Source organism: Penicillium nucicola, assembly GCF_028828085.1.
Source record: "Penicillium nucicola strain IBT 29836 chromosome Unknown utg000002l, whole genome shotgun sequence".
NCBI classification, from domain to species: Eukaryota; Fungi; Ascomycota; class Eurotiomycetes; order Eurotiales; family Aspergillaceae; genus Penicillium; species Penicillium nucicola.
The window spans coordinates 2,256,020-2,279,047 of record NW_026643126.1 but is presented as its reverse complement, the minus strand read 5'-3'; the positions used below and the strand labels follow the sequence as shown (position 1 = coordinate 2,279,047).

The window sequence follows — 23,028 nt, the reverse complement described above, 5'->3', positions numbered from 1 at the left end:
CACAGCTCTTTTTTCCCCTCTCACGACCACTGACCACACATGACAACCACAATCGACACGACTTTTATGATACTATTATTTTGACTTATTGTAATTTGTACGAACATACTCACTGTTAATATTTTTACGCACCAATCCATCAAATCCATTCAAAATGTCCGCCAATGAGATGACCGCCAAACCTGAGGCTGAACAAGCCGAGAATATTGGAACCAGAGTTGCCAAGAGTTTGAGCAAGCGACTGTCTCTGGGCGGCGGAAGCAAAGGGGGAGCCAGTCATGGAGACGGCCATGATACGATACTCGACAAAAGTGCTTCCATCAGAGATGAAATGAGCCACGGCAACTTCAACGGTGCCAAAGAGATCATTACTGGAGGCCAGACCAAGGGATCCATGAGCCAAGGCGATACTGGCGGGGCTTCGAGTAGTACCGGAGCCAACAAACCAGATATGAACAAAGAAAATGCCAAGGAGACTGGACAGCAAATCAACAAGGGAATCAGCCAGGACCAATCCGACCAAGCCTTAATGAGTGAATCAAGCAAGGACCAGCGGAACACCACAGGCACACCCGTCATTCGGCTCAGGAAAGAAAGTGCCCCCAAAGACAAGCCCGAAACAGAGTCGCCTCAAGTATCCGACCAGAAGGAGCAACACCAAAGCCACTCGGACCGCCGAGGCAGTGTCGCAGCCGGTATGCTTGAACCAAACTACGATATTCGCAAGGGCCCTATCACCGAGAAAGGAACATTCCAAGAAAAGAACTTCCACAATAAGACTGGCCGAGAGACTATCATGAAGAGAGACGAAGGAATCACCAGCAAGAGTCTTACCGAAGCGGACACCGGCACCCAAGCCCAAAAGGGTAAAACCATTGGATTCAGCAGCGACCAGCAAGGCTCCTCCACAGCCGGCACCGCAGAATCAAACAAGGGCAAGGGAAAGTCGAGCACCGACCAGCAAGGCTTTTCCCAAGCCGACACTGCAGAATCAAGCAACGACAGGGGAAAATCAAGCACCCCCAAGCGTAACTCTTCTCAGTTTGCCTCTGCCGCAGCACCAAGCAAGGCCACAGACAGCTCCAGTCAATTGAAGACTAGGGGAGCAAATGCTGAGAACGACTTCAGCGAAGACTACATCCAGAACGAGCTTCATGACCAGGAAAATATCAGCGGCGACGTCTTCGATGACGGAACCGGCGGCAAGGGTCTTTCCAAGAAATCCGGCGAACAAGACATGGCCAAAAAGTCTCTTGCCAACCAGAAAGCCCTTGGCCCACAAGGCTCTAAGAAATCGCAGCAACCAGGAGCTGGCGAGGACGTTGAAGCTATAGCTGCGGCGGCTATTGGCGGCGGTGGCATGAGTAAAGCAACCAGCAACAAAACTTCTGCTACCGAAGACAAGTCCCTTGCCAACCAGAAGACCCTTGGTCCACAGGGTTCCAAGACTTCGCAGCAACCAGGAGGCGACGAGGACTTTGCAGCTATGGCTGCGGCGGCGATTGGCGGCGGCGGAATGAGCAAAGCAACAAGCAGCAAGTCTTCCACCGCCAAAGAGCAGTCAAGCAAGAGCTACTCCACTTCTGGAATCAATCAGATGCCTCGCAAAGATCTTGCCAATCCAAATACTCTTGCTTCCACGAGCCCAAAGAGTCAGCTCCAACCAACTGTCAGTGCTTTTGATTCCACAAGTAGCAAGAAAATGGAAAGCGAAAGCCACGCAAAGAAGAGTACCTCCGGTGCAATTCTGGGCCAAAGTACTGGTCAGGGCTTTAGCTCGGCCATACCAACTGAAAGTGCTTATCCTAGCACTGGTGGCATGAGCCGGGCTAGTGACATGGGCCAGACCAGCAACATGGGCCCGATCAGTGGTATTGACCAAACCAGTGGCTTGCGCTCTACCACTACTAGCCAGACAAACAAGTCCATGTTTTCTGACAACGGTCAGACCACCCAAGCGGCCATGGTCGGCGGAGGAAGACTCCAGAAGACTGGCGCCTACAGCGAGACCAGCAAAAATGCGGCCAGTACTGCCCTTGGAAGCGGTCTCGGTAGCGGTAGTACCGGCACTGGCAGTATGAATGGTGCAGCTACAAAGCGCACTGTGAGACAGCTCAGTAGCGGTGGCTTCAAACTTACTGTTCTCCAGGAGAAGGTTCAGGCTGTGTCTCAGAAGTGCAAGACTCAGCTGGGTCTTTCTTCCGATGAGATCAGTCGCCGCAGTCCTACTGTTGACTCTTTCTTCGATGCTGTTGCTTCTGAGCGTCTCCGCTGGATGCCCCGCGATGGCAGCAAGCTCGACTGCTGTCTCAGATGGGCTTCCAGACTGGCATATGCCGTCGACGCTCTCCGCGAGTCTGTTGGAGCCTTCGCACCCGCTGCAAACGAGGCTGCGATGCTCATTTGGGGATTCTCTATTCTCCTTTTGGAATCCGACATTGACAACACTGATGTATTTGAAAGCGTCTTTGGCCGATATGGTCGCGTTGCTGTCGGCATCTATTTGCTTCTCCAGTACGAGACTGCGTACAAGTCATCGCCCGAGCTCCAGCCGGAGGTTGCTGCAGTCTTTGCTGACCTGCTTGAAATGGTCTGTAGCACGACAACGAGCTGTGTGGAGGGATTCAAGAGCAAGGAGTCTGACCAGGTCATTGGCCGCAACGTTGACGCAGCCTTTGTGACCTATGCCAAGCGCTACTCCACTCATTGGAACTGCGTTGTTGACTCGCATACCTTCAAGCTCGTGAAAAATAGTTCCCAGATTTATTCTTCTCCTGAGCTGGGTAGCTTGCGACAATTCCTAGGAGTACAGGATCGTCCTCTCCAGTTCATCCTAGATTCTCGCTCCCATGTTCTCGCGGAGGGTTCGTTTGAGTGGTTTAACAATTCACTTTACGACTTCACTGTTGCCACCACCCCTGTCATGCTAATCACAGGTGGAGCTGGCTCTGGAAAGAGTGCCATGGCTCAATGGACTGTCGAGAGACTGCAGGAGTCCGCTGAGCATGATAGCTGGAATGTCATTCCGTACACAATCCGTGAGTTTTGTCGATTCCATTCGTTATATACATTCACTGACCAATTTTAGGGGCCGACATCCCGGTAGCTACTCTGCCTCTGCGAATCCTGAAGGGTGTTCTTCACCAGATGTTGGATCACTGCGTCAGTGACATCCCAACACAGGAGGCAATTCTTGTTGATGTTGCCAAGGCCGCTCAAGGTGCCATCGATGGAGCTGGCGATGACGAAGTCGAAGAGTCTCTGTGGAAGGGTATCAGGACTGGTCTATCCTCCAACATTCAGTACATGTTTGTGATCGATGGCATTGATCAAATCAAGGGAGGTGATGCCGATGCTATGGCTTGCTTGGATCACTTCTGCGATATTCTCGCGAAGCAAAACGCTGGATCTAAGATGATCGCTTTCTCCCGACCATTAAACGCAACAATGGGCTCTAGGAATGTCCAAAAGTGTACTATGCAGACTTCTCAGACCAAGACAGACCTTACGGCCTATGTGAACAAGATGCTTGCGTCTGGCGCAAATTTCGACACCCTCAAGGGCAATCAGCTTGAATCGGCTGTGGGATCCATCGTCAAACGATCCCAGGGCTCTTTCAGCTGGGCGGAGATGGCTGTAGCCTACGCCAAGCAGCAAAAGACCATGAGTCAGGCTGTTCAGTCTGTGCAAAACTTGCCGCAGTCGATGCCAGAGCTTCTTGACTTCCACTCCGCGAGTGTCGACTTCAGTCAGCAGGGAACTCTCAATATTGTCTCTTGGCTTGCAGCTGCCGAGCGACCCTTGTTAGTCGAGGAAATTGAGCAGCTCTTGAATGTGGATCCAAAGGGGCCTCGTTTCCTGTCTAGTAAGCCACCTGAAAGCCATGACACTCTGAATGCACTCTGCCCCTTGGTTATGACTCGCGATGGTGTCGTGTCCTTTGCCCACACCTGTATTCGTGATCATGTCATCAGTCAGGCGAAGTCCTCGGGATCCAGGTCTCTTAATCTCAGAGAGGCCCACTACGACTTGCTCACTCGATGCCTGGCTAGTGTGCAGCTCAGCGTCCAAGAAGAAGTCGATATTTCTATGGACAAGTTGAGCATGGAGGAACGTAATCACCTCTTCGACAAGTATGCTATTTTGGAGTACACCGCACGCTATTGGCTGTCACACCTGCTGTCCTCACCTCTGGTGACCGACGACGGAGAATTCCAATTCGACGCGGGCTTTAAAAAGCTCCTCCCAGCAACAGTTCTCTTTGCCCGTTTGGAGTTGACTTGCCGCGAATCCCAGTTCACTCGTTCCAGTGTCGTAGAGCTCTACCGACTGGCAAGCGATATTCGCCGAGTTGTTCTTGGGGATAAGAACATGGCCTTGCTGCAAAGCTTGCTTCTCAGCTCTCGTGTGGCTAAGTTTGCTCACGCCAGTCACGCTGACGAGCACTGCTACGAAGCATGGAAGCTGAGCCAAGAACTTCTTGGGCAGTCATACTCGGTTACTCTGACGTGTTCTGAGATGATGACCCAAACCTTCTCCGAAAAAGGAACCATGACCACCCAGCAGGAGGATATCATGAGATATTTGATCCTGACCGACACGGAAATTACTGGCGTGGAATTCAATCAGCGTTTGAAGTATCTCGGTATTATTGTCGGCCTATACAAGTCCCGCAGTGACCAGAACTCCGCCCTTCTCATCTCGAAGCACTTCTACCAGCAGGTTCTCCAGAAGTACGGTACAAACTCACGCCAGTCCTCCGAAACTGCCGACTTCTTGACCGCACAATTCTCTAGCACCGGAAGCGATGAGATGAGTCGAGACATTGCTAGAACCAAGTATGACAATGTTATCCGCACTATGGAAGTCACTGATGAGCGGCGCATCAACTATACTCTCTACATGGCCCAGATGTACGAGCAGGAAGGTGAATTTGCTCATGCTCAAGCCGTACTTTCTAGCCTTTGGGCTGGTTTGAACTCGCGTGACATTGATTCAGTTGACATGATGGACAAAAAGGCCAATGTGGCTCTCTTGTACTATCAGTTCCTTCGCCGCCACGGCCGAAACGACGAGGCCGAAGTCATCATGCGTGAATTGGTCGCTGATCTTGAGGTTACCGGTGTCCACTCCTCAGAAATGATGCACCGTGTGCACCTGCTGAGGACCGAGACACAAGAGATGCACCTGTGGGGTCTCGATCGCACACTGTCAGTGCTCATGTGGCGATACTACAAGGAGACTAATCAGGAATACTCCGAGGACTCAACTGCTTTGGCCTTGACGATTGCCCAAAGCATGTCTAACTCTGTCTCAACGGAGCGAGCATCTTCGCTCTCTGTCAAAGACCGAAAGTTGTTGGTTGAGCTGCTGGATGTCATTTCGGCAAGCTCGAGCAACATGACTGTCACCACCTTGATCATGTGTCATAATCTCTCCAGTATATACATTTACGAGGAAGACTGGGCACAGGCCAGTGAATGCTCTATGGCTGTTCTGCAGCATATCTGGCCAACTGTCGAGCAATCGAAATCGTACAAGAAATTCTCAACTGAGTTGGCACCACCTGCAGCAGATCTTGCCCTGATCTTGGCTTACTGCCACTTCCGCAGACTGCACCTGGAACAGGCTACAACTGTTTACGACAATGCATTCGGGTCTTTGATTTCATCGGACAAGGTTCCAGTTCCGTCTGTGCTAGCTGTCGCCAAGGCTGTGGTCGAATTCTATGAGACATCATATCAGTTTACCAAGGCGTTGAGTCTGCTCCACACCGTCAGTAACTTCCTGACAGCTCGCCTTGGACAGAGTCACACGCATACTATTGACAACATGTACCTTGAGGCTGCTTTGGCAACTCGCTTGGAGATGACTGGTGAGGCCAAGAGCACTTACCAGCGTATCCACAACGTCACCTCTCGGGATGGCAAGATCGCCCCTGAGGGCATCGATGCCGCCATTGCTCTAATTGCTCTCTATGAGGGAGAAATGCAGTGGGATTCTGCCTTGAGTGTCTATCGCTCACTTTGGCCTACCCTTGTTGTCGAGGATAACAAGAAGCACACCTTTGACCAGATTTTGGTGGATCGCATGCTGGAGAAGACCTATCTTGGGTACATGTCTATTCTGACCACCCGAAATGTCAATGGCTCCGATTTCAACGAGCGATACCAGGTTGCTTCTGACTATGTCATGACCTGTCGCCATGTGCACGGCCCTACCAGCCAGAAGACGCTCAACGCTACCCTGCTGTTTGCTGAGCTATGCGAGAGCAGCGACTCTCACATTGATGAGGCAATCAGGCTGTACAAGCAGCCTCTGCAGACGAGTGAATGGGTTGATGAAAGCCAGTCATCCAAGGGCCTTGATCAGATGACACAGCCACTGCCAATTACGCTCAAGCATAAGCTGGCACAGCTCTATGTTCGAAAGCATGATTCAACCAGTGATGCTCGCTACCTCTACACAGAGGAGTTCCAACTAGCAAAGAAGACACAGGGATACTTTTCTTCTACTACTCTTTCTTGGTTGCGTGAGCTCGCAATGGCCCACTCCAGACAGGGAACTTCGACTGCTGTTCAACAGGGCAACGCGATTCTCCACACCTTTGTTACCGACGTATTACACGCTGGCGGTGACCCCGAGCAGATGAGTGACTGGGCTCGCAAGGTTGCTTCAATCTATCTCGAATGTGGATTCATTGAAGGCGGCAATAGTATGCTTGACGAATTGCGCCACCGCGTGGTGTACAGCTCTGAAGCTTCCGCCATGGCTCTGTATGACCGACGCGACGCGGTATTTGTCGCTGGCTTTGAAGAAGCCTTCGGTAGACGCGCTACTTACAGCCAGATCATGACCGAGATGACTCGTGAGATGTCTACTTACCAGGAGTTCTCCAAGAGCCTCACTGGCCACGACTTCATTCCTACTTTGATAACCGGTCATATTCTGTACAACCTTCAGACCGAACAGAAGCGAGTCCGTGCCGCCGCAGATACGAAGGACAAGCTGTACGAATATTTCTGCTCCAACCTATCGGTTACCAATGTTTCCGATAAGCAGATCGTGCAGCAGTTCTACCAGATCTGCCTGCGTGAGATCCACAATGACAACTATAACATGAGGATTCTCACCAAGACAGCGGACAGTGTCCGCGAGTTGTGCAATTCCTCCCGTTTCCAGGATGCAACTATCCTAACAGGCGTGCTGCAATCGTTCATGCACTTAACCGAAAGTCTGAACAACTACAACAGCATCAAGGCAGCCACCCAGATTTGTCTATACTTGAGCGGTCACAAGGCCACCAAGTGCACAGACGAGAAGACCTTCCTCGACATGTCAGTCAAATCCAAGCTGCTCCTTCAGGAAATTATGGCAGCATCCAAGTCCATCGGCATCGACATGGTGGATCTGCCATTCAACGACCTGAATGACATTATTACCCTCCTAGGAGAGTACGACATGTTCGACGAACTCGAGGGAATTCTCACCCAGCTCTGGACCTCCCGCATCGTCCAGCGCACCTGGACACCAGACGTGGTCGTCTGGATTGGCCGCCGCCTTGTTGAAACCCGCTTCTGCCGCGGCCACGTTGACTCAGCCATTCAGCTTTGCCGCGACATCTGCTACAATCTGCGTCAAGTCTGGGGCAGCTGTGACCCCGTCACTCTGGAAATGACCAAATTGCTCTCCGGTTTGTTCACTGCATCGGAAAACCACCAATCGGCAGCTACCCTCCACGAGGGAATTCTTTACGACTTGCTTGGCGATAAAGAAGCAAAGGGCCACGCCCGCGCCGCCGATACTGCTTTGCAGCACATGAAATTGCTCCGCCGTGCTCAGGGCCGTATGGGTATTGATAAGACTTCGCGCAGAGCCTCAGCTCATGCAGATCTGTTCCAGCAGCTGGGCTCCCGCTTTGGCATTGAGTCTGACCAGATTCAGAGCATCGGTAATGCCGATGGTGGTGAACAATTTGGAATGTGGTCCAAGCCTCGCCGCTTCAGTTTGGACGTTGAGGATCTGGAAGAGGAGGGACAGGTCCACCACAATCATCTTCGTGAGTCTAGTGGTGCTGGCTTGTATGGCAATGGTGCTCCGAGACGTATTTCGGTCCAGGCACTCTAAGTATACTCTTTGGGTTGTAAATTTTGTGGTTGGTTCTGTTGGTGTTCAATATTGGCTTTTACTTACGAGGACCTAAATTGTATACGTCCATAAAGTTATTCAATGTAATGATTACTTTGTCTACAGTTGTGTCATTAGTTTAGTATTTAGTGGGGAAGTTTAGGCTTATACCATAAGAACTATTTACGTTAGGGTTAGTGTCCGAAAGAGGTAACGCTCCACTCATATGGATGCAAACTTTCCCATAACTTAGCTGACAAGACCTGAACCTCCAATTATTTATTAATGAATTACAAATATGCACTTTAATTTTGCCTTTCTTCAATGTATCTGAAGAAATACATAATCACAGTCATAGAACCCTTCCGTAACGTGAGTTAGGGTTTGATATCGCAGCTACGAAACATACTACGCCTACTTCTGAACTGCAGTATAACACAAAAATTGAATTAAGAATTAGAGTATAGCATTCGGCCGAAGCCACCGGACATTAGCTATGCAAAAGCCCTACCTGCCTCAAGTACCACCGTGGAACCTTCTTTCCCAAGCCATTTCATCATTCTATCGCTTCACCATGATACATCCCCCGATCCCCAGCTTCATAAGACAACCTGACCAAAATGCCGGAACCACATATGTTCATGGACATGAGCGACCCTCCGGTATTCATCGATCTGACAGGCGCCCGAATCCCCTACCCAACAATCGTCGGCTACGGCAGTTCATCAGTTGTCATCAAACACGACGGCAACGCAATCAAACTACCTCTACGCCATCCAGACTCCACGAGAGCACAAGTGGCCGAAAGCGTTGACACAATTCGTGTCGAGCAACTAATCTATGTCCGTCTCCAACCCTTGGCCAATCGAACCTCATGCCCAGAGGTCCTGAAATGGATCAATTTTTCCTTTTTCAGCAGCGAGCTTGAGCTGATGCGAGCCGGCACACTACGAAACCTCCTCGACAGAGCCCTCATCCCACCACCCGTGTACATCAAGAAAGCCTGGATGCGCCAGCTGACCCGCGGCATGCTCTACATCCATTCCCGAAATGTCTTGGTGGTCGATGTCAGGTCGCGAAATATTCTTCTCACGGACGATTTGAGGCTGCAGTACTGTGATTTCGGGGAGTCGTCCTTGCTTCCGACAAACACGTGCCTGGATTATGTGAATGACGCTGGCTACACGATGAAGTTGGATATTGCGTTGCTGGGGGCTATTTTCTACGAGATTTCGACCGGCAACAAATGTGATGTCAACCTGTTCTTGCGGAATTCGAGGCTTTACATACGTATGCCTCCTCAATGGCCTGATCGATGGAATTTGCCTTCCACTGTAGGTGTCCTTTTTGGGGGTATCATTGAGCGTTGCTGGATGAAAACTGAACATGGAGGGTTTAGAAATGCTCGAGAGTTGGATGCTGCTTTTGATAGGATCGAGGCTGGAATAGATTCGGGTGACGAGCCTGTGTGGGCTTGAGTCTTGCTCTATGTATGCTAGCTTTCTTGTTTTTGCGATATATATTTTAGCTCATGGGCCTGCATGATTAGAAGGTACTATGTATTACCTTGGCGATGTAATTAGTTTTCTTTCCTTATGGCCAACGCGGGTCTATTTGTGACATGCTCTTCATAATTTATTCTTGATTCACAGAAAGCAGTGTGATCGATACCCAATGCACCTATTTTTATTCTTCCAGCCATACAGTGAATGTATAATGATGATGTGCAATGACCCGGTAAAAATATTCTTTGAACACTGTAAAGGTTGTGCAAGGCCATACCACGGCCACTGTAATAAAAGTCACAAGACACCAAAATGTACTGTCTATGTCCATGGATGCCAGCCAGAACCAAATACCAGAAGACGAAAAGTAGAACAAACATGGTCAAGCAGTCAATGCAAAACTCAGTCCCATCAACGCCATTCCTGCAACGGCAAAGCCAATGCCCATGCCGCGGTGGTGAGTGAGACCTAGTCCCTCGCTGAAAAGTTGCAAAGCGACAGAGGTCATGACTCCAGCGGTGGCTGCAAACATGCCACCGTAGACACCCCACGAAGGGCCGGTAGCATCGCCACTACCGTGCTGGCCGGTGCTCCAAATCCACAGGGCAGCTAGTCCAGCACCAGCGGGCTGACTGATGCCCCCAAGAAGGCTGGACCAGAACATCGCTTTCCAACGGGAGTTCAGGGCTAGATAAAGTGGAAGTGCCATGGCAAAGCCTTCCACAATGTTGTGGATGAAAAGAGCTAGGAACACGGTCAACCCTAGTGTTGGGCTGGCATGGTTGGTAGCGTATGTGATAAATCCCTCAGGAAGCTTGTGCAGAGCAATCGCGAGAGACGTTTGTAGTCCAATGGAGAGAAATGCATTTTGAGGTACATGGTGGTGGTGAGGATTGCCACCAGCAGACTTGGGACGTCCAGATTCAACATCATCCCCATGACTGTCTGACTCACCGTGATGATGGTGTGCCGAATGTGAGTGATGCGAATGCTCAGAGTCATGTTCGTGAGTTTGAGACGAAGAGGAGGATGCAACGCAAGGGCGCACGTCATGATGTGCAGCCACGGTATCGAAGTAGCCCGCTTCAGGTTCACCGGTGGTGGCATTGACGCCAAAATCAATTTCTGCATGAGGGATTTCAGACTCCAATGGCGCAGAGATGCTCTGCCGATGAGGTAGGTTGGGGCGAGGAATCTCAGTGGCGGCCACAGTAGCTGGTGGGAGAATCTTGGTACACTCGCGGCCGCATGTTTGCGAGACTCCGAAGCATGGCCCATTTTCATCGCAGAGAGGCTTGACACCACCCATGAGAGAGGTGATTCGGCGAGTTAGCATTGCCCGCATGGTTTCGCGCCGTGTGGAAGTAGGCTCAATGTGTTGGCTCCGTTGCACCACGGCCGGTGTTGACTTGAACGACAGATGTTCAGAAGGCCGTAACAGTGGAGTCCTCTCCGTAAGTCCAGTCTTATGTGTATGCGAGTGTTCGTCCTCAGCATGATTCTCCCCGCGTTCGGGGTCGTTCTCCGGGTCACCGTGGGTATGTGCGCAGTCCACGACATGCGAAGGAATAAACCGATGGATGAAATTGGAGACGATACGGATAACCACCACACCAGCAACAAAAAGACTCGTCAAGATATATGCAGATACAGACGGAGAGAAGCCGGCGCGGGTGAGGTACTCTTTCGAGTTCGGCAGCATGCTATAGAGGGAAGTGAAGAGCTGCGAGACATTAGTTCCATATAATCTTGAATTTGATGACCACACTCACCATCACACCGGCGCTGAGACATAATGAAGCCGACAGGAAGTTACTGCTGTTGGCGATCTGGAAGCTCTTGCGGTGGGATAGCACCTGCACCAACACATCAATACAGATGATGGCCGAACCGAGGACGCAGGCTATGAACAATTAGTGAATAATCAAATCATTTAAATTGGCGACTCTCACCAACGCCTGAGACAGCGCTCATCACCCATCCCCGGATGTCGTTGGCAGCCATGGCGTGTGGGAGTTAGAGAAAACGAAAACGGTGATGTAATTTGCATTCAACGGCCGGCGGTTGGCGGTTGGCGGTCAAGCTTCACTTTCAACTCGCCCAGGAAAGTGATAACAGAGAGCAGCCATGTTGGAATCGAATTGGGGGGATTTTCTGTATGCGTTGCAGGCCAGTGCATTCCTTTGCCCCCAAGGTTCTCACTTTCCCCCTCATGGCTGTGGTGCAGGGGGCCGGAAATCACAGCCGGAAGACATCGTGAGTCTCTGAAGGGAGGTGTTGATCATCTTGGTACGGTGAACACGGTTGACACGGTCGACACTCTTGATAATGAAGCACAAGTAGCTCAGAAATGTTTCTAGACGGTGAAATTCGTGATCGGGTGATACCACACGGCTTGACCCAGTCCGACCTGCATATGATCGACCTCGAGAGCACACAAGTGGTCTATTGAATGCAACTGACCAGGTCCAGCTGACCAGAAACTTTCCAGGAAAGAAATCAACACCATGGAAGATATAAAAGACATCAAAGGCTCTGAGCCCTGGAGAAATCTGAGGTTATACTCCAGTTCACATGTGACTCGCTGATTGGCCCGTGACTTTCTCCGGTTTTGTTTCTTTTTGAGATTGTTGACTTGCGTTCGACTCAACCAGGCCAACTCCCGACATTCCTCGGGGACATTCAATCATGTCCAAAGCAACCTTGGCCATCATCGCCGCCGCCAGTGCCGCCACTGGTGCCGGAGTCACTGCCCTGCTCTATGGAAAACCTAGATCGCAACAGCAACAACAAATTCCTCCTACCCCAACCACAGCCACCATCGCAGCTCCTTCAGCAATCCCCGCACCGGTACTAGCCGCCAAAGCCGCTCTTGGTCCTGTCAATCCCGCTGGAATCACGCAATATGGCTTCTCAGGCCCAATCGCCGACGAGCTCTCCAACCTCGTTCTGCACGGCGCTTTCGACCGTCGTACGCGCAACCCTTCCTGGGTCGCCGAACACATAACCCCTGAGTCTCTGGCCTTGAACAATGCCGATCGCAAGCACAGCACCTTCACCGAGGACACTAACATCCCGGTGATGTTCCGCGCCAAATTGGCAGACTACTTCCGCTCCGGCTACGACCGCGGCCACCAAGTCCCCGCAGCAGACGCCAAATGGTCCCAGGAGGCTATGAACGACACTTTCACTCTGAGCAACATGTGCCCCCAGGTCGGCGAGGGATTCAACCGCGATTACTGGGCGCACTTCGAGACCTTCTGCCGTGATCTCGCAAAGAAGTACCCATCTGTTCGCATCGTGACTGGCCCTCTGTATCTCCCCCACAAGGATCCTGATGGAAAGTGGCGCGTCAACTACGAGGTTATTGGCAACCCACCTAACGTTGCCGTGCCCACCCACTTCTACAAGGTGATTTACGCTGAGGACGGCCTCAACTTGCCCACCAGCAAGGTTGCCTTGGGCGCTTTTGTGCTACCCAATGCCCGCATTGCCAACGACAAGCGCCTGACTGACTTCGAAGTCCCCATCGAGGCCGTTGAGCGTGCCTCTGGATTGACCTTCGCCTCTAACCTGGACCTGAGTCGTCGCCGTCGTCTGTGCCAGGAGGTTGCTTGCCAGGTCACTGTGCGTGAGTTCAACAACGCCAAGAAGCGTAACTAAAGAAGTATGCAAACCCCTTCGCATGGCTTCAAATTTGTATATCTAGAACACAGTAATTGCATGGTTCGGGCGTTAATAACCGCTCCGGGCGGCAATATCAGGATATTTTATCTACACGCAATTGAAAATTCGTGTGCCTTCTCATCGCTTTCGCTTCTCTCTTCCGCGCTCAACACTGGAAGGCAACTCCGCTCTTCTTACCCACATTTCCTCCCTTACCAGCAAAGCCAGTGCCCTCTGAACTAACTTGCACCAGGCCGGGCTGGATGGCATCCTTCTCCTTCTCCTTCTTCTTGGACTTCTTGCTCCCGCTGCCTTCGTCTTTTTTCGAAGGACGTGCTGTAAGATCTGTTTCACACACAAAACACAAGACCTGCCCATGTAAGGTAGCAGCAGCTTCTTGTTCCTCCTTTGAAGCATGAGGGTCAGGTGTATGGTGTTCATAAGGCGTCATAAACTTTGTAACACACGGAGAGCAGATGACATGTCCACAGGGTTTCGTGACTGCGAAAGCAATTATTAGCTTGCTGTAACCACCCTGTATCAATTGGATCACACGTACGCATAGCTTTCAGCCCATTGCTCAAGTTTTTCTTGCAGCTAGGACAGACCCTCGACACGGTTCCATCAGACGCCTTTTCCTCAGTGAAATGAACCTCAACAAGTGACTTGAGCGAATAGCTATGCCGGCTCTCATCCGTCGATCCGGGACAAATTGGCGTCAACTTGACAGTCTTACTGGCTGCAATCTCATTCGCATCCGTGCCAGGCGTGAGCGATGGCACCCAGAAAGAAGGCAAAGCAGATTTGCTAGATTCAGACTGTCCCACCACACGGTTAGCGAAAGGCCGCCCAAAAACCACCATCACCACCACCAAAACATACCTTCTCCATCTTCAACTCCTTCTTCAGCCGTTCCCTCTCCTCCCCAGCAACCCGAGCCATCTCCTTCTCATCCAGCTCAAAAACCCTCTTCCTCTTCCCATCAACAACAACCTCCCTAGCCTTAAACTTCTTCATCGCCTCACTCTCCTCCTCCTCCGCCTTCCTCTTACTCCCCAAACCAGCACCACCACCAACAGCCTCATTCGCAGGCGCTTTCCCATTAGCCCCAAAAACATCCGCCCTAGCCTCCAGCCCCATAGAAACCCTCTCGAAATCTCTCAGATCCCTCTCCTTGACCTCACGCAGCGTGCGCTCGTCATCCTCGGCAATGCGCTTCCGCGCATCATCCCGCTCACGCTCCAGGCGCTTGATTTCCTGTCTTTGGGCGAGGAGGTCGTTGATTGCGCATTCGCGGCAAAAGAGGTCGCCATTGCTGGCGCAGCCTACGACGGGTGTTCGCGCGGGTTGCAGGCATAGTCGGCATGAGGCGAAGGGGAGGAAGCTGTCGCGGCCTATGTTGCTTTGCTTCGTGCCCCAGGTGTTTTTTAGGAGGCTTCGTTCGTAGGATGTGAAGTGTGGGAGGGAGGTGTTTCGTTTTGAGTGCGCCATTGTGGTGTTTTTGGCTCGTTTTGAGGGGTTGAAGTTCAGATTGGAGTTGCGTTTGAAGGAGCTTGGGTTAAATTAACCTTGGAAGGTAGCTCTTGGGATGAGGTAATTGGGTTTGGGGGTGGTTTTTTCTGCTGGTTCTTTGTTGGTTGATGGGGTTGGATTGGTCGGTTGGGTCACCGTCAACATTACCGCCTTACGTTTGCCCTTGATGGCACTCTATTGCATTGAAACATCGGAATATTTCATAAAGTGGGAAGAAAATTGGGATGTTCAAGCTGGTAATGAGAGCCTAATTACATATAAAAATAATTTTAAGTACCATGATTAGTTGCTTGAAGTAATCATAGAGAATATAAAGCTTATTAAAAGCATTAGACAGCCTTTACAGAAGCCCTAAGCGAGTCAATTGTACCTTGTGGCCCCTACTTAAGTCTCAAGTTTTGGTGTCATTTTGGTTCTCTTGCTTTTCATTGCCCCATACTGTCTTTCATACTCAAGGAATATGCACGTAGGCAGTAAGATGACGTGAAAGGACATGTTACTTCTGGCTATTGTTCGAGCGAAGCGAATAGAACAGGCAGACAACAAGCAACCCAAAAAGAAAAGAGAGCAGCCCAATTTACTCCAGAGACCACATACATGGAAGTTATGGGATTTGCTTTGAAGTCGCAGGGCAATGTTTACATCACGTATCATTCCAGGCAAACAAGCTCGAATAAGCATTACCTTGCGCTTACGTCGAATGTTGTTATTGTTTTATGGTGCATATAAAATATTTCCTCTATTGGCCGTCACTTCCCAGAATGTCACTAGTCTTTTGATTATTGAGGGTTGCTGCGAATCATTTCTTGTCAAAAGCGGAAAATATATAGCGGAAAATAATGCAGATATATCTCAATCAATTTTCGTCATTATCAACTCATATACAAGGTGTCCGAAAAGAACGGGACGAAGGGTACAATAAAAAAACAAACAAACAAGGCTTCGCTCGTAGTTCCACATGCAGTCATGAAAAAGGGACGCTTCCACAATCAAACTTAACTTATACCTGATCTGTCAGGGGCATTTGACTACCCGTCATGAGATCCTCAAAGGAAGCCTCTGATACTTCCTCACCCCATAAGAACTTTCCAAAGGTCAAAAGCGAATTAAAGATTTCCTTTCCGGTAGGAACGATATGCTCTGAGGGCAAAAGGAACCCATAGCTACCCCGGTCCCGAAGTTTGATCTGATAAGAGTACTTGGCATGCAGTTTATGGTAGAACCAGTCCAGAGCACTACCACCGGAAGTGACACCAGCAGCTGCACCATTGGTTAAGATCCCCTCGCATGCCGAAGTAACGTCATATAACTCGTGCGAGGTCTGGCGAATAGACTTGGCGAGACCCAAGGCGAGTTCCTCTAGACTCTCCAGGGTGGGAGGTACCGATGAGCAGCTGTATGAGTACGGATAGAGGATCTGCTGAGAATAAGAGTGCAGGTCAATGAATCCGACGATGTCAGCGCGGCCGTGAGCTGTCTCATTTTGCGCCCACTGCGCCAGACGATCCGATTCCCGCGCTTCAAATGGCTCTGCTCCGGCGTAGTTCTCGGAGCAGGGGTTTGAATGAGTTGACTCGCCATCCCACTCAAAGTCCCACGTTCGATCCAAGTCCACACCGGGACACAATGGTAGGCCAGTTGGTTGGCGGTTCTTGCGCCACAGACGATCTGATTCCCACGAGTAGACGTATCCGTCTGGGTTGAGGGTGGGGATTAGAATCCAGTCGTACTCGTGCAACAAGCGTGTTACGGCAGGGGAGTATCCGTAATGAGTGATGAGGCTGTATGCCACGTATGTCACTGTGGATGTGCTGATCCATTCTCTGGCGTGGGTGCCACCCATGATGACGATCGTCTTGCGGGGCCCGGGGTTGGACTCTGTTTCAGACGTGCCAAGTCGCAGGGCTGGAATCTCGCGGCCCTCGTAGGAAACGCCAATACTAGTCATCTTCGCGTGCGAGGAAAACATTGACGCCATCAAGCGCATCCATTGCGTAATGACCGATAATGGCTGGTATTCTTCGAAAAATAGATCCCCGATGGTGGATGTCTTTGGCCCCGATGACATAGTCCCAGACCCGAAATCCGCATCATGACGGTTGCTATCGGGATATGTTGCGTAGATCTTCTCGGCGAGGTTATCTATGAGGGGAGTGTAGGAGGTTCGGAGAGTGGTAGGGAGGAGGTCGAGCAATGAGGGTATCTACAGAGCGATTAATTTGAGAACCAATTGGGATTCGCAGTCCAGCTTACCATATCCTCTGCGAGTCTAATATCCACGAATTCTGAAGTGATGGCCCAAATATCCAAGAACAGCACTTGCGACGCGGATGACAATGCGGCTGCCTCATCCGGCTGACGCAAGTTAAACCGAAGTACTACGTCGCTGCCATATCGAGCGTAGATGTTTGCCGGCGGCGATGAATCCTTTGAACAATGCTTGCGATCAATCCCCCAGATCGAACCAATAACCCAATCGCGCACTCGCGTCCATGGGCGGCGTGGGTCGGAATGAGTAATGAGGTGGACAGGCTGGAGGGGCGGTGGTGGAGTGACACTTGAACCTGCGGGCACCGCGGATATAAGCGGACAGATGGTTGCAACTACCACGAGAGATAGTAGAAGACGCATATTGAGGGGGGGTGGTGTGTGTGTGTGTCGAGAGAAAACAGGCCGGTGGCTCGAGTCCGGAGAAGGGAGGGGAAGGGGAGATAGGCGATATGAGAGTATAGCTAAAGAGACATTTCGAGTTTGACGTTGGATGTTGAGGATAATATCGAGAGACGACAGTTCACGACAATCACAGTTCACAGATCACAGATCACCATTCCTTGTATCTCACAAGTCGAGTCGAGAGGAAAAGTAAAGATCCGGGGGATGACATGCTCGACGTCAGTGACCAGATCCGGAAACTTACATACAGTACAGATCTATAAGCTATTCACGCACTATTCACGATTCACGATTCATGATTCACACCCTGTCTGTATATTTCATACATGACTTGACCAAGTTTATATGCCCTTGAACCCTACTTTGTTCTTTATCTCTGCGCTCAGGTCGCGTCAGGTCGCTTGGTATCTTGGTATCATATCTTGGAGTCTTGGAGTCTTGGACTTTTGCCTAAAATCTATCTGCCTTACCCCTCATACCAACTTAGGGATTATTTTCTGGATTGTTCCCTCAGTTTATCCTGCAAATCAGGAAAAAAAAAACAAGAAAAACACCAAAAGTGGCGTTCTGGAGTAGCAACGGATCTAGAACGTCGGTCCTCCCTACCCGCATTCCCCTTTTTGCGAGCTGACGACCCTCTCCACCAGATCCTCAGACCCTCCAGATCCTCACGTTCGGGGCTTACCATGTCCTCCATCTAGAGATTCATGTGTCTTCGAATCTGTCACACACTTGACCATGCATTGGAAAGGCCTCAGACTGGTGGCTGATGGTAGCTCCAAGCGACAGAGCACCATCGAAGACCAGTCCCGTCGCAGTGAACACCTACCCCGTCCGCTCCCTCCAGCCACCGAACCCAGATTATCGGAGTCTATCCCTCGATCTCCCGCCATCAATACACCAGGCCCGCCTTCGCGGGGTCGTCAGGCACCAGAGGGGGAGGGGTTACCTCATTCGAACTTCGCTGGTCCCTCCTCGGGGGACACTTCGAGCTTGCGCCGCAATCGATTCAGCTTCATGAGACTCCGCCATGCCTCCGATCCCCAACTCTCCAAGACTTATACCAAGGCGGGCCAAGATGCTCCGCCAGTGCCTTCCCTACCGCGTAAGACAACTGATCAACAATGCTACTAATGCAGAAGAACTGACATTCGTCTTGGCACAGCTCCCACGATCATTACTACCGCACCGACAAGCCACGAGCTCGACCAGCCTGTGAAACAACGATCCAAGCTCAACTTCCTTCCATCGTCCCGCAAACAATCTATGGAAGAGTTGCCCCGGTCTTCGACGGAACTACCTAGTGGCAAGTCTCGTCGGAGGGGTCAGGGATCCGCCGACTCTCAGGCTGCCGACTCCGCTCTCGCAACGGCCCAGAGTATCCCGGAAGAGCCCGGGCGGCTGTCAACAACGTCTCGGGGGAACCGGGATCATCACAGCGACTCACAGCGCTCGTCAGTGATCGATCCTCGCTTCTCCGAGTCCTCTCGGTCAGATCAGAGCTATGGAGACCAAACAGTGACGCGAACCAATTCCCCGCGCGATGCACCGGGTGCAACAGCAACAAAGCGATTCCGTATGCCACGTTTGAAACGAACTCGAAGCCCTCTATTCCCTCTTCCTCCAAAAATCCCGCAATCGACTCAAGTGACGGATGATGGACCAAGATTCCCTCCGGTAGATACACCAAAGTCCGAGCATTCGGATAATCAGGATCAAATATCACCTCTACCGTCACCATCTCGATCCACGGTACAGCTGGCTCCTGCCTCGAGCGTACCGCCCTTGTTCCGAAATGATTCGACCAATTCAGCCCGCTCCGTCCGATCAAATTCATCCTTCAAGAACCGAGGACGGTCGTCTACCATGGGATCGCTGGCCGAGAACCAGGATGACTTGACTCCATCAACCTATCTGGCATCTTCGGGGCGCACCTCAACGTCGACAAGTGGCCGCAAAAGCTTTGGGGATATGTTCAATATCACACAGCGATTGAGACAGAATTCATCACCTCCAGCACCCCGAGGCTCTCCTGGTGGCTCATCTACGCCTGTATCGAAACCAGAATCATTTCCGGTCCCCAAGCGAGAAGAGACAGATACCGCAGCGACATATCTTAGTCGACTGGAAATGTGTCTTCCGCGCGGCATGATTGCCGGCGTTCTTGCTCAATCGGATGAGGAGTTCTACAAAGTCAGCCTGCGGAAGTACATGAGAGGCTTCTCGTATTTTGGTGATCCCATTGACATGGCAATTCGAAAACTTTTAATGGAAGTTGAGCTTCCTAAAGAGACTCAGCAGATTGATCGATTTCTGCAGGCATTTGCTGACCGCTATCACGAATGCAATCCTGGTATTTTCGTGTCTCCTGATAAAGCATACTTTATTGCATTTTCTATCCTAATTCTACACACCGATGTGTTCAACAAAAACAACAAACGCAAGATGCAGAAGCCCGACTACGTCAAGAATTGTCGTGGCGAAGGAATCGCCGAAGACATCTTGGAGTGTTTCTATGAGAATATTTCTTATACTCCATTCATTCATGTTGAAGACGCCAATCTTCGTGATCGCCACCTTGCGAAGCCTCGCCGTGCTTTGTTCAAAACCACCAGTTCTGAAAACCTCGGCCGGATCAGCCGAGAGCCTGTCGATCCTTATACCCTCATCTTGGATGGGAAACTCGAAACACTTAGGCCGAGTTTGAAGGATGTTATGGATCTTGATGATACATACGATCATTTCGGTACCGCTGGCCCACCAGATATGGACAACCTTCACCAGGCTTTTACCAAGTCTGGTATCTTGCAGATTATCTCTCTACGATCTCGACCCGATGCGTTCATGCCATCTAGTTTGGACAATCCCCTGGACTCCAACCCCGGCTTGGTTGATATCAAGGTCGCTAAAGTTGGAATCCTCTGGAGGAAGGACCCCAAAAAGAAGCGGGCAAGATCGCCATGGCAAGAATGGGGCGCGATTCTCACCTTCTCACAACTTTACTTCTTTAGAAATGTCCAGTGGGTTCGTTCCCTCATGGCACAACACGAGGCTTATGTGAAGAATGGACGCCGCGGAACCCTCGTGTTCAGACCGCCTCTTTCTGACTTCAAGCCCGATGGCATCATGTCGACTAATGATGCTGTGGCCCTTTTGGATTCGAGCTACAAAAAGCATAAACATGCATTCATGTTCGTTCGGCACAACGCGTTGGAAGAGACATTCCTTGCCCAGAGTGAGCCTGAAATGAATGATTGGCTTGCGCACCTCAATTATGCCGCAGCGTTCAGGACAACCGGCGTGCGCACGAAGGGAATGATTGCCACCAATTACGAGGGCCAGCGCTATCGCAGAAGCCAACGGTTGGATTCTGTGTCCTCAGAACTATCCCAGACGGGCGATCTGGAGCCTGATTCTCCTAGCATTGATACCGATATCGTTGCTGGGTTCATTGCGGCACGACGAGAGTTGATGAGCCTCAAGATTCGTGAAGCAAATGAAAAGTTGTTCGTCTCACAAAAGCAGCTGGAAGATCTTTTGCAAAATGCACGGCATCTGCAAATTCTCACTCCGGTTCACGCTCGGGCAAGAGAAGGTGTCATCATGGCTGCAGGCCGGCTGTCCGCCAAACTGAAATGGGTGCGACAAGACATCTGGCGAAACAAGTGCTACCGCCAAGTCCTTCTCAGAGATCTAGGAGAAGACGAAGAGGCAGCGAGTATAGTGGGATCATCCATTGCCGAGACATCGCAGTCTGATGCAGCACGCATGGCGTCCCTTTCCGGGCCATCTGTAAAGTCTGAGCCGAGTGTGGAGAGAGCTGGCAGCATTCTGCATACCGCATCGAGTCGTGACCCATCCGAGCATCCTGTCATTCCTACGGACCAGACACCGGACACAGGACTGCTCATCAAACCCTCCAATGAAGAATTGCGTCGTCCAAGTATTCCTGGATCGACTACTTCAGGCGATGTTGCTCGCATTGGTCGTCGTCGCTCTATCATTACTCTTCCCGAACGCGCCAAGTCATACTCTCCCGATCCTACTACCATTCAGCTTGAGCGGGAGGCTTCTGTTCTTAGTCGTGGAAGCAAGTGGGATGGTGCTAGTCTCGCGTCGCGAGCTTCCAAACTCACTGCTCCTGTCAGCTTTGACGATACCGAAGAGCGCCTCCTCAGGGAAGCTGGTTTATTGGACGTGAGTGGTTCACCGAATACACGCAAGGAGGATGATGCTGTGGCGCCCACTGCAACCCCCGAGAAACCAGCCGAGGGTTCTACGGATACAACTCCAGGCGACAGATCGAGCCGTGTCCGTCGTAGCCTTCACCGCACGTTACGTGACTCTCATGCCCACAGACACCACTCCCATTCAAAGAAGAACCGGGGCTCAGTGTCCAGCATTGGCCAGGAGGATGAAAGCCAAACCTCTGGTGACGGCGAAGTTCTCTCTCGCAAGGCCCCAAGCTTCACTGTCCACGGAAAGAAGGCATCCATTGTCACATTCGGGTCCGAATGGCAAAACATACCGCCTGAAGAGCGTCTCAAGCTGCGAAAGCCTACTCCTCATGAGGAGCCTAGAACGTCGGAACCCATCCTTGGCAGCGGCGAGTCGCTGATATCGGAGCGCAGCCCAGAACGCCCACACTCCCTGCGTAGCATGAGCACCACCACCGGTCTCAGTTTGCAAACCAATGATGAGAACGATTTCAAAGACGCACGCGAAGAGCAACCCGAAGAAGATATCGGGCGCCCAGCTTCTCAAGTGATAACCTCTTTCTCAATTCCCGACACAGAGTCCGACAGTAGCCCCGTGTCACCCACAACCATTCCCAACAAGGGCTACCTTTCCGCGCCACAACCGGGCAGCTCCCATTCCCAATCTTCAACCTCACTGAACGAGCGAATCATGGACACTCCTTCGTCAGAGAACCTACGTGAACAAACCGTAGGCGCTTAAACCCACCCTCCCGCCGACCTCACCTTTACTTCTCTTGTACATCCAAACCATCTGATTTGATCTTCTGCTTGACGATTATTATACCCCCTTCCTACCTCTCATTTCTGCTCTTTTTGCTCTTTCTCTTCCTCTGGTGAATATGTTCTATCGCACTTGCATTAACGTTGACGTCTGACATTTCGGTTTTCGTGATCGGTTACCTGTTCGGTCTGGGTTTAGAACTTTTGGCGAGCATCTCTCTGCGCCTGTGCCTATGTTTCTGTCTGCGTTTTTGAACTTTTTGCATTGCAATTGGGCTATGGTTATCGGACTGGATTAGTTAAAGGATAGGCTGGCTGCTCGATATGGCCGTCGCCTAGGTTAGTCCTACCATTTTTTTTGCTTTTGAGAGCGTCAATATTCTTAGACAAAAGCGATTTATGATTGATCATGATTCGAAATATTCGTTTTCGAAGTAGGAATACTCACTAATCAATCTCTTTATTTATGAACGTCTAGATGTCTCGTTGCCCTGTAGAAGTTACCAGTTCTACCAAACAGCCCTAATCCTATCAATGGTACAGAA

The 23,028-nt window shown here is 50.9% G+C and overlaps 7 protein-coding genes across 7 annotated transcripts; 4 read left to right on the top strand and 3 right to left on the bottom strand.

The window, feature by feature from the left end:
* Positions 1 to 154: 154 nt before the first annotated feature.
* Positions 155 to 8,127, top strand: N7511_002630 (ATP-binding protein; the record flags this gene model as incomplete). Its single annotated transcript, XM_057125055.1, has 2 exons — positions 155 to 3,038; positions 3,089 to 8,127. 2 exons carry the CDS (start codon positions 155 to 157, stop codon positions 8,125 to 8,127), a joined length of 7,923 nt encoding a protein of 2,640 aa, XP_056987214.1.
* A 620-nt stretch (positions 8,128 to 8,747) lies between these two features.
* Positions 8,748 to 9,605, top strand: N7511_002629 (uncharacterized protein; the record flags this gene model as incomplete). The annotated part of the gene is made up of 1 exon (XM_057125054.1): positions 8,748 to 9,605. One exon carries the CDS (start codon positions 8,748 to 8,750, stop codon positions 9,603 to 9,605), a length of 858 nt encoding a protein of 285 aa, XP_056987213.1.
* A 409-nt stretch (positions 9,606 to 10,014) lies between these two features.
* Positions 10,015 to 11,636, bottom strand: N7511_002628 (Zn(2+) transporter ZRT3; the record flags this gene model as incomplete). Its single annotated transcript, XM_057125053.1, has 3 exons — positions 10,015 to 11,355; positions 11,405 to 11,535; positions 11,585 to 11,636. The coding sequence occupies 3 exons, from the start codon at positions 11,634 to 11,636 to the stop codon at positions 10,015 to 10,017; spliced, it is 1,524 nt and encodes a 507-aa protein (XP_056987212.1).
* A 684-nt stretch (positions 11,637 to 12,320) lies between these two features.
* Positions 12,321 to 13,295, top strand: N7511_002627 (DNA/RNA non-specific endonuclease; the record flags this gene model as incomplete). Its single annotated transcript, XM_057125052.1, has 1 exon — positions 12,321 to 13,295. One exon carries the CDS (start codon positions 12,321 to 12,323, stop codon positions 13,293 to 13,295), a length of 975 nt encoding a protein of 324 aa, XP_056987211.1.
* A 169-nt stretch (positions 13,296 to 13,464) lies between these two features.
* On the bottom strand, positions 13,465 to 14,789 carry N7511_002626 (putative RING finger domain protein; the record flags this gene model as incomplete). Its single annotated transcript, XM_057125051.1, has 3 exons — positions 13,465 to 13,799; positions 13,858 to 14,116; positions 14,181 to 14,789. 3 exons carry the CDS (start codon positions 14,787 to 14,789, stop codon positions 13,465 to 13,467), a joined length of 1,203 nt encoding a protein of 400 aa, XP_056987210.1.
* A 1,042-nt stretch (positions 14,790 to 15,831) lies between these two features.
* Positions 15,832 to 17,462, bottom strand: N7511_002625 (M14 family metallopeptidase; the record flags this gene model as incomplete). Its single annotated transcript, XM_057125050.1, has 2 exons — positions 15,832 to 17,034; positions 17,085 to 17,462. 2 exons carry the CDS (start codon positions 17,460 to 17,462, stop codon positions 15,832 to 15,834), a joined length of 1,581 nt encoding a protein of 526 aa, XP_056987209.1.
* A 780-nt stretch (positions 17,463 to 18,242) lies between these two features.
* On the top strand, positions 18,243 to 22,463 carry N7511_002624 (Arf family guanine nucleotide exchange factor SYT1; the record flags this gene model as incomplete). Its single annotated transcript, XM_057125049.1, has 2 exons — positions 18,243 to 18,609; positions 18,670 to 22,463. The coding sequence occupies 2 exons, from the start codon at positions 18,243 to 18,245 to the stop codon at positions 22,461 to 22,463; spliced, it is 4,161 nt and encodes a 1,386-aa protein (XP_056987208.1).
* Positions 22,464 to 23,028: the final 565 nt, after the last annotated feature.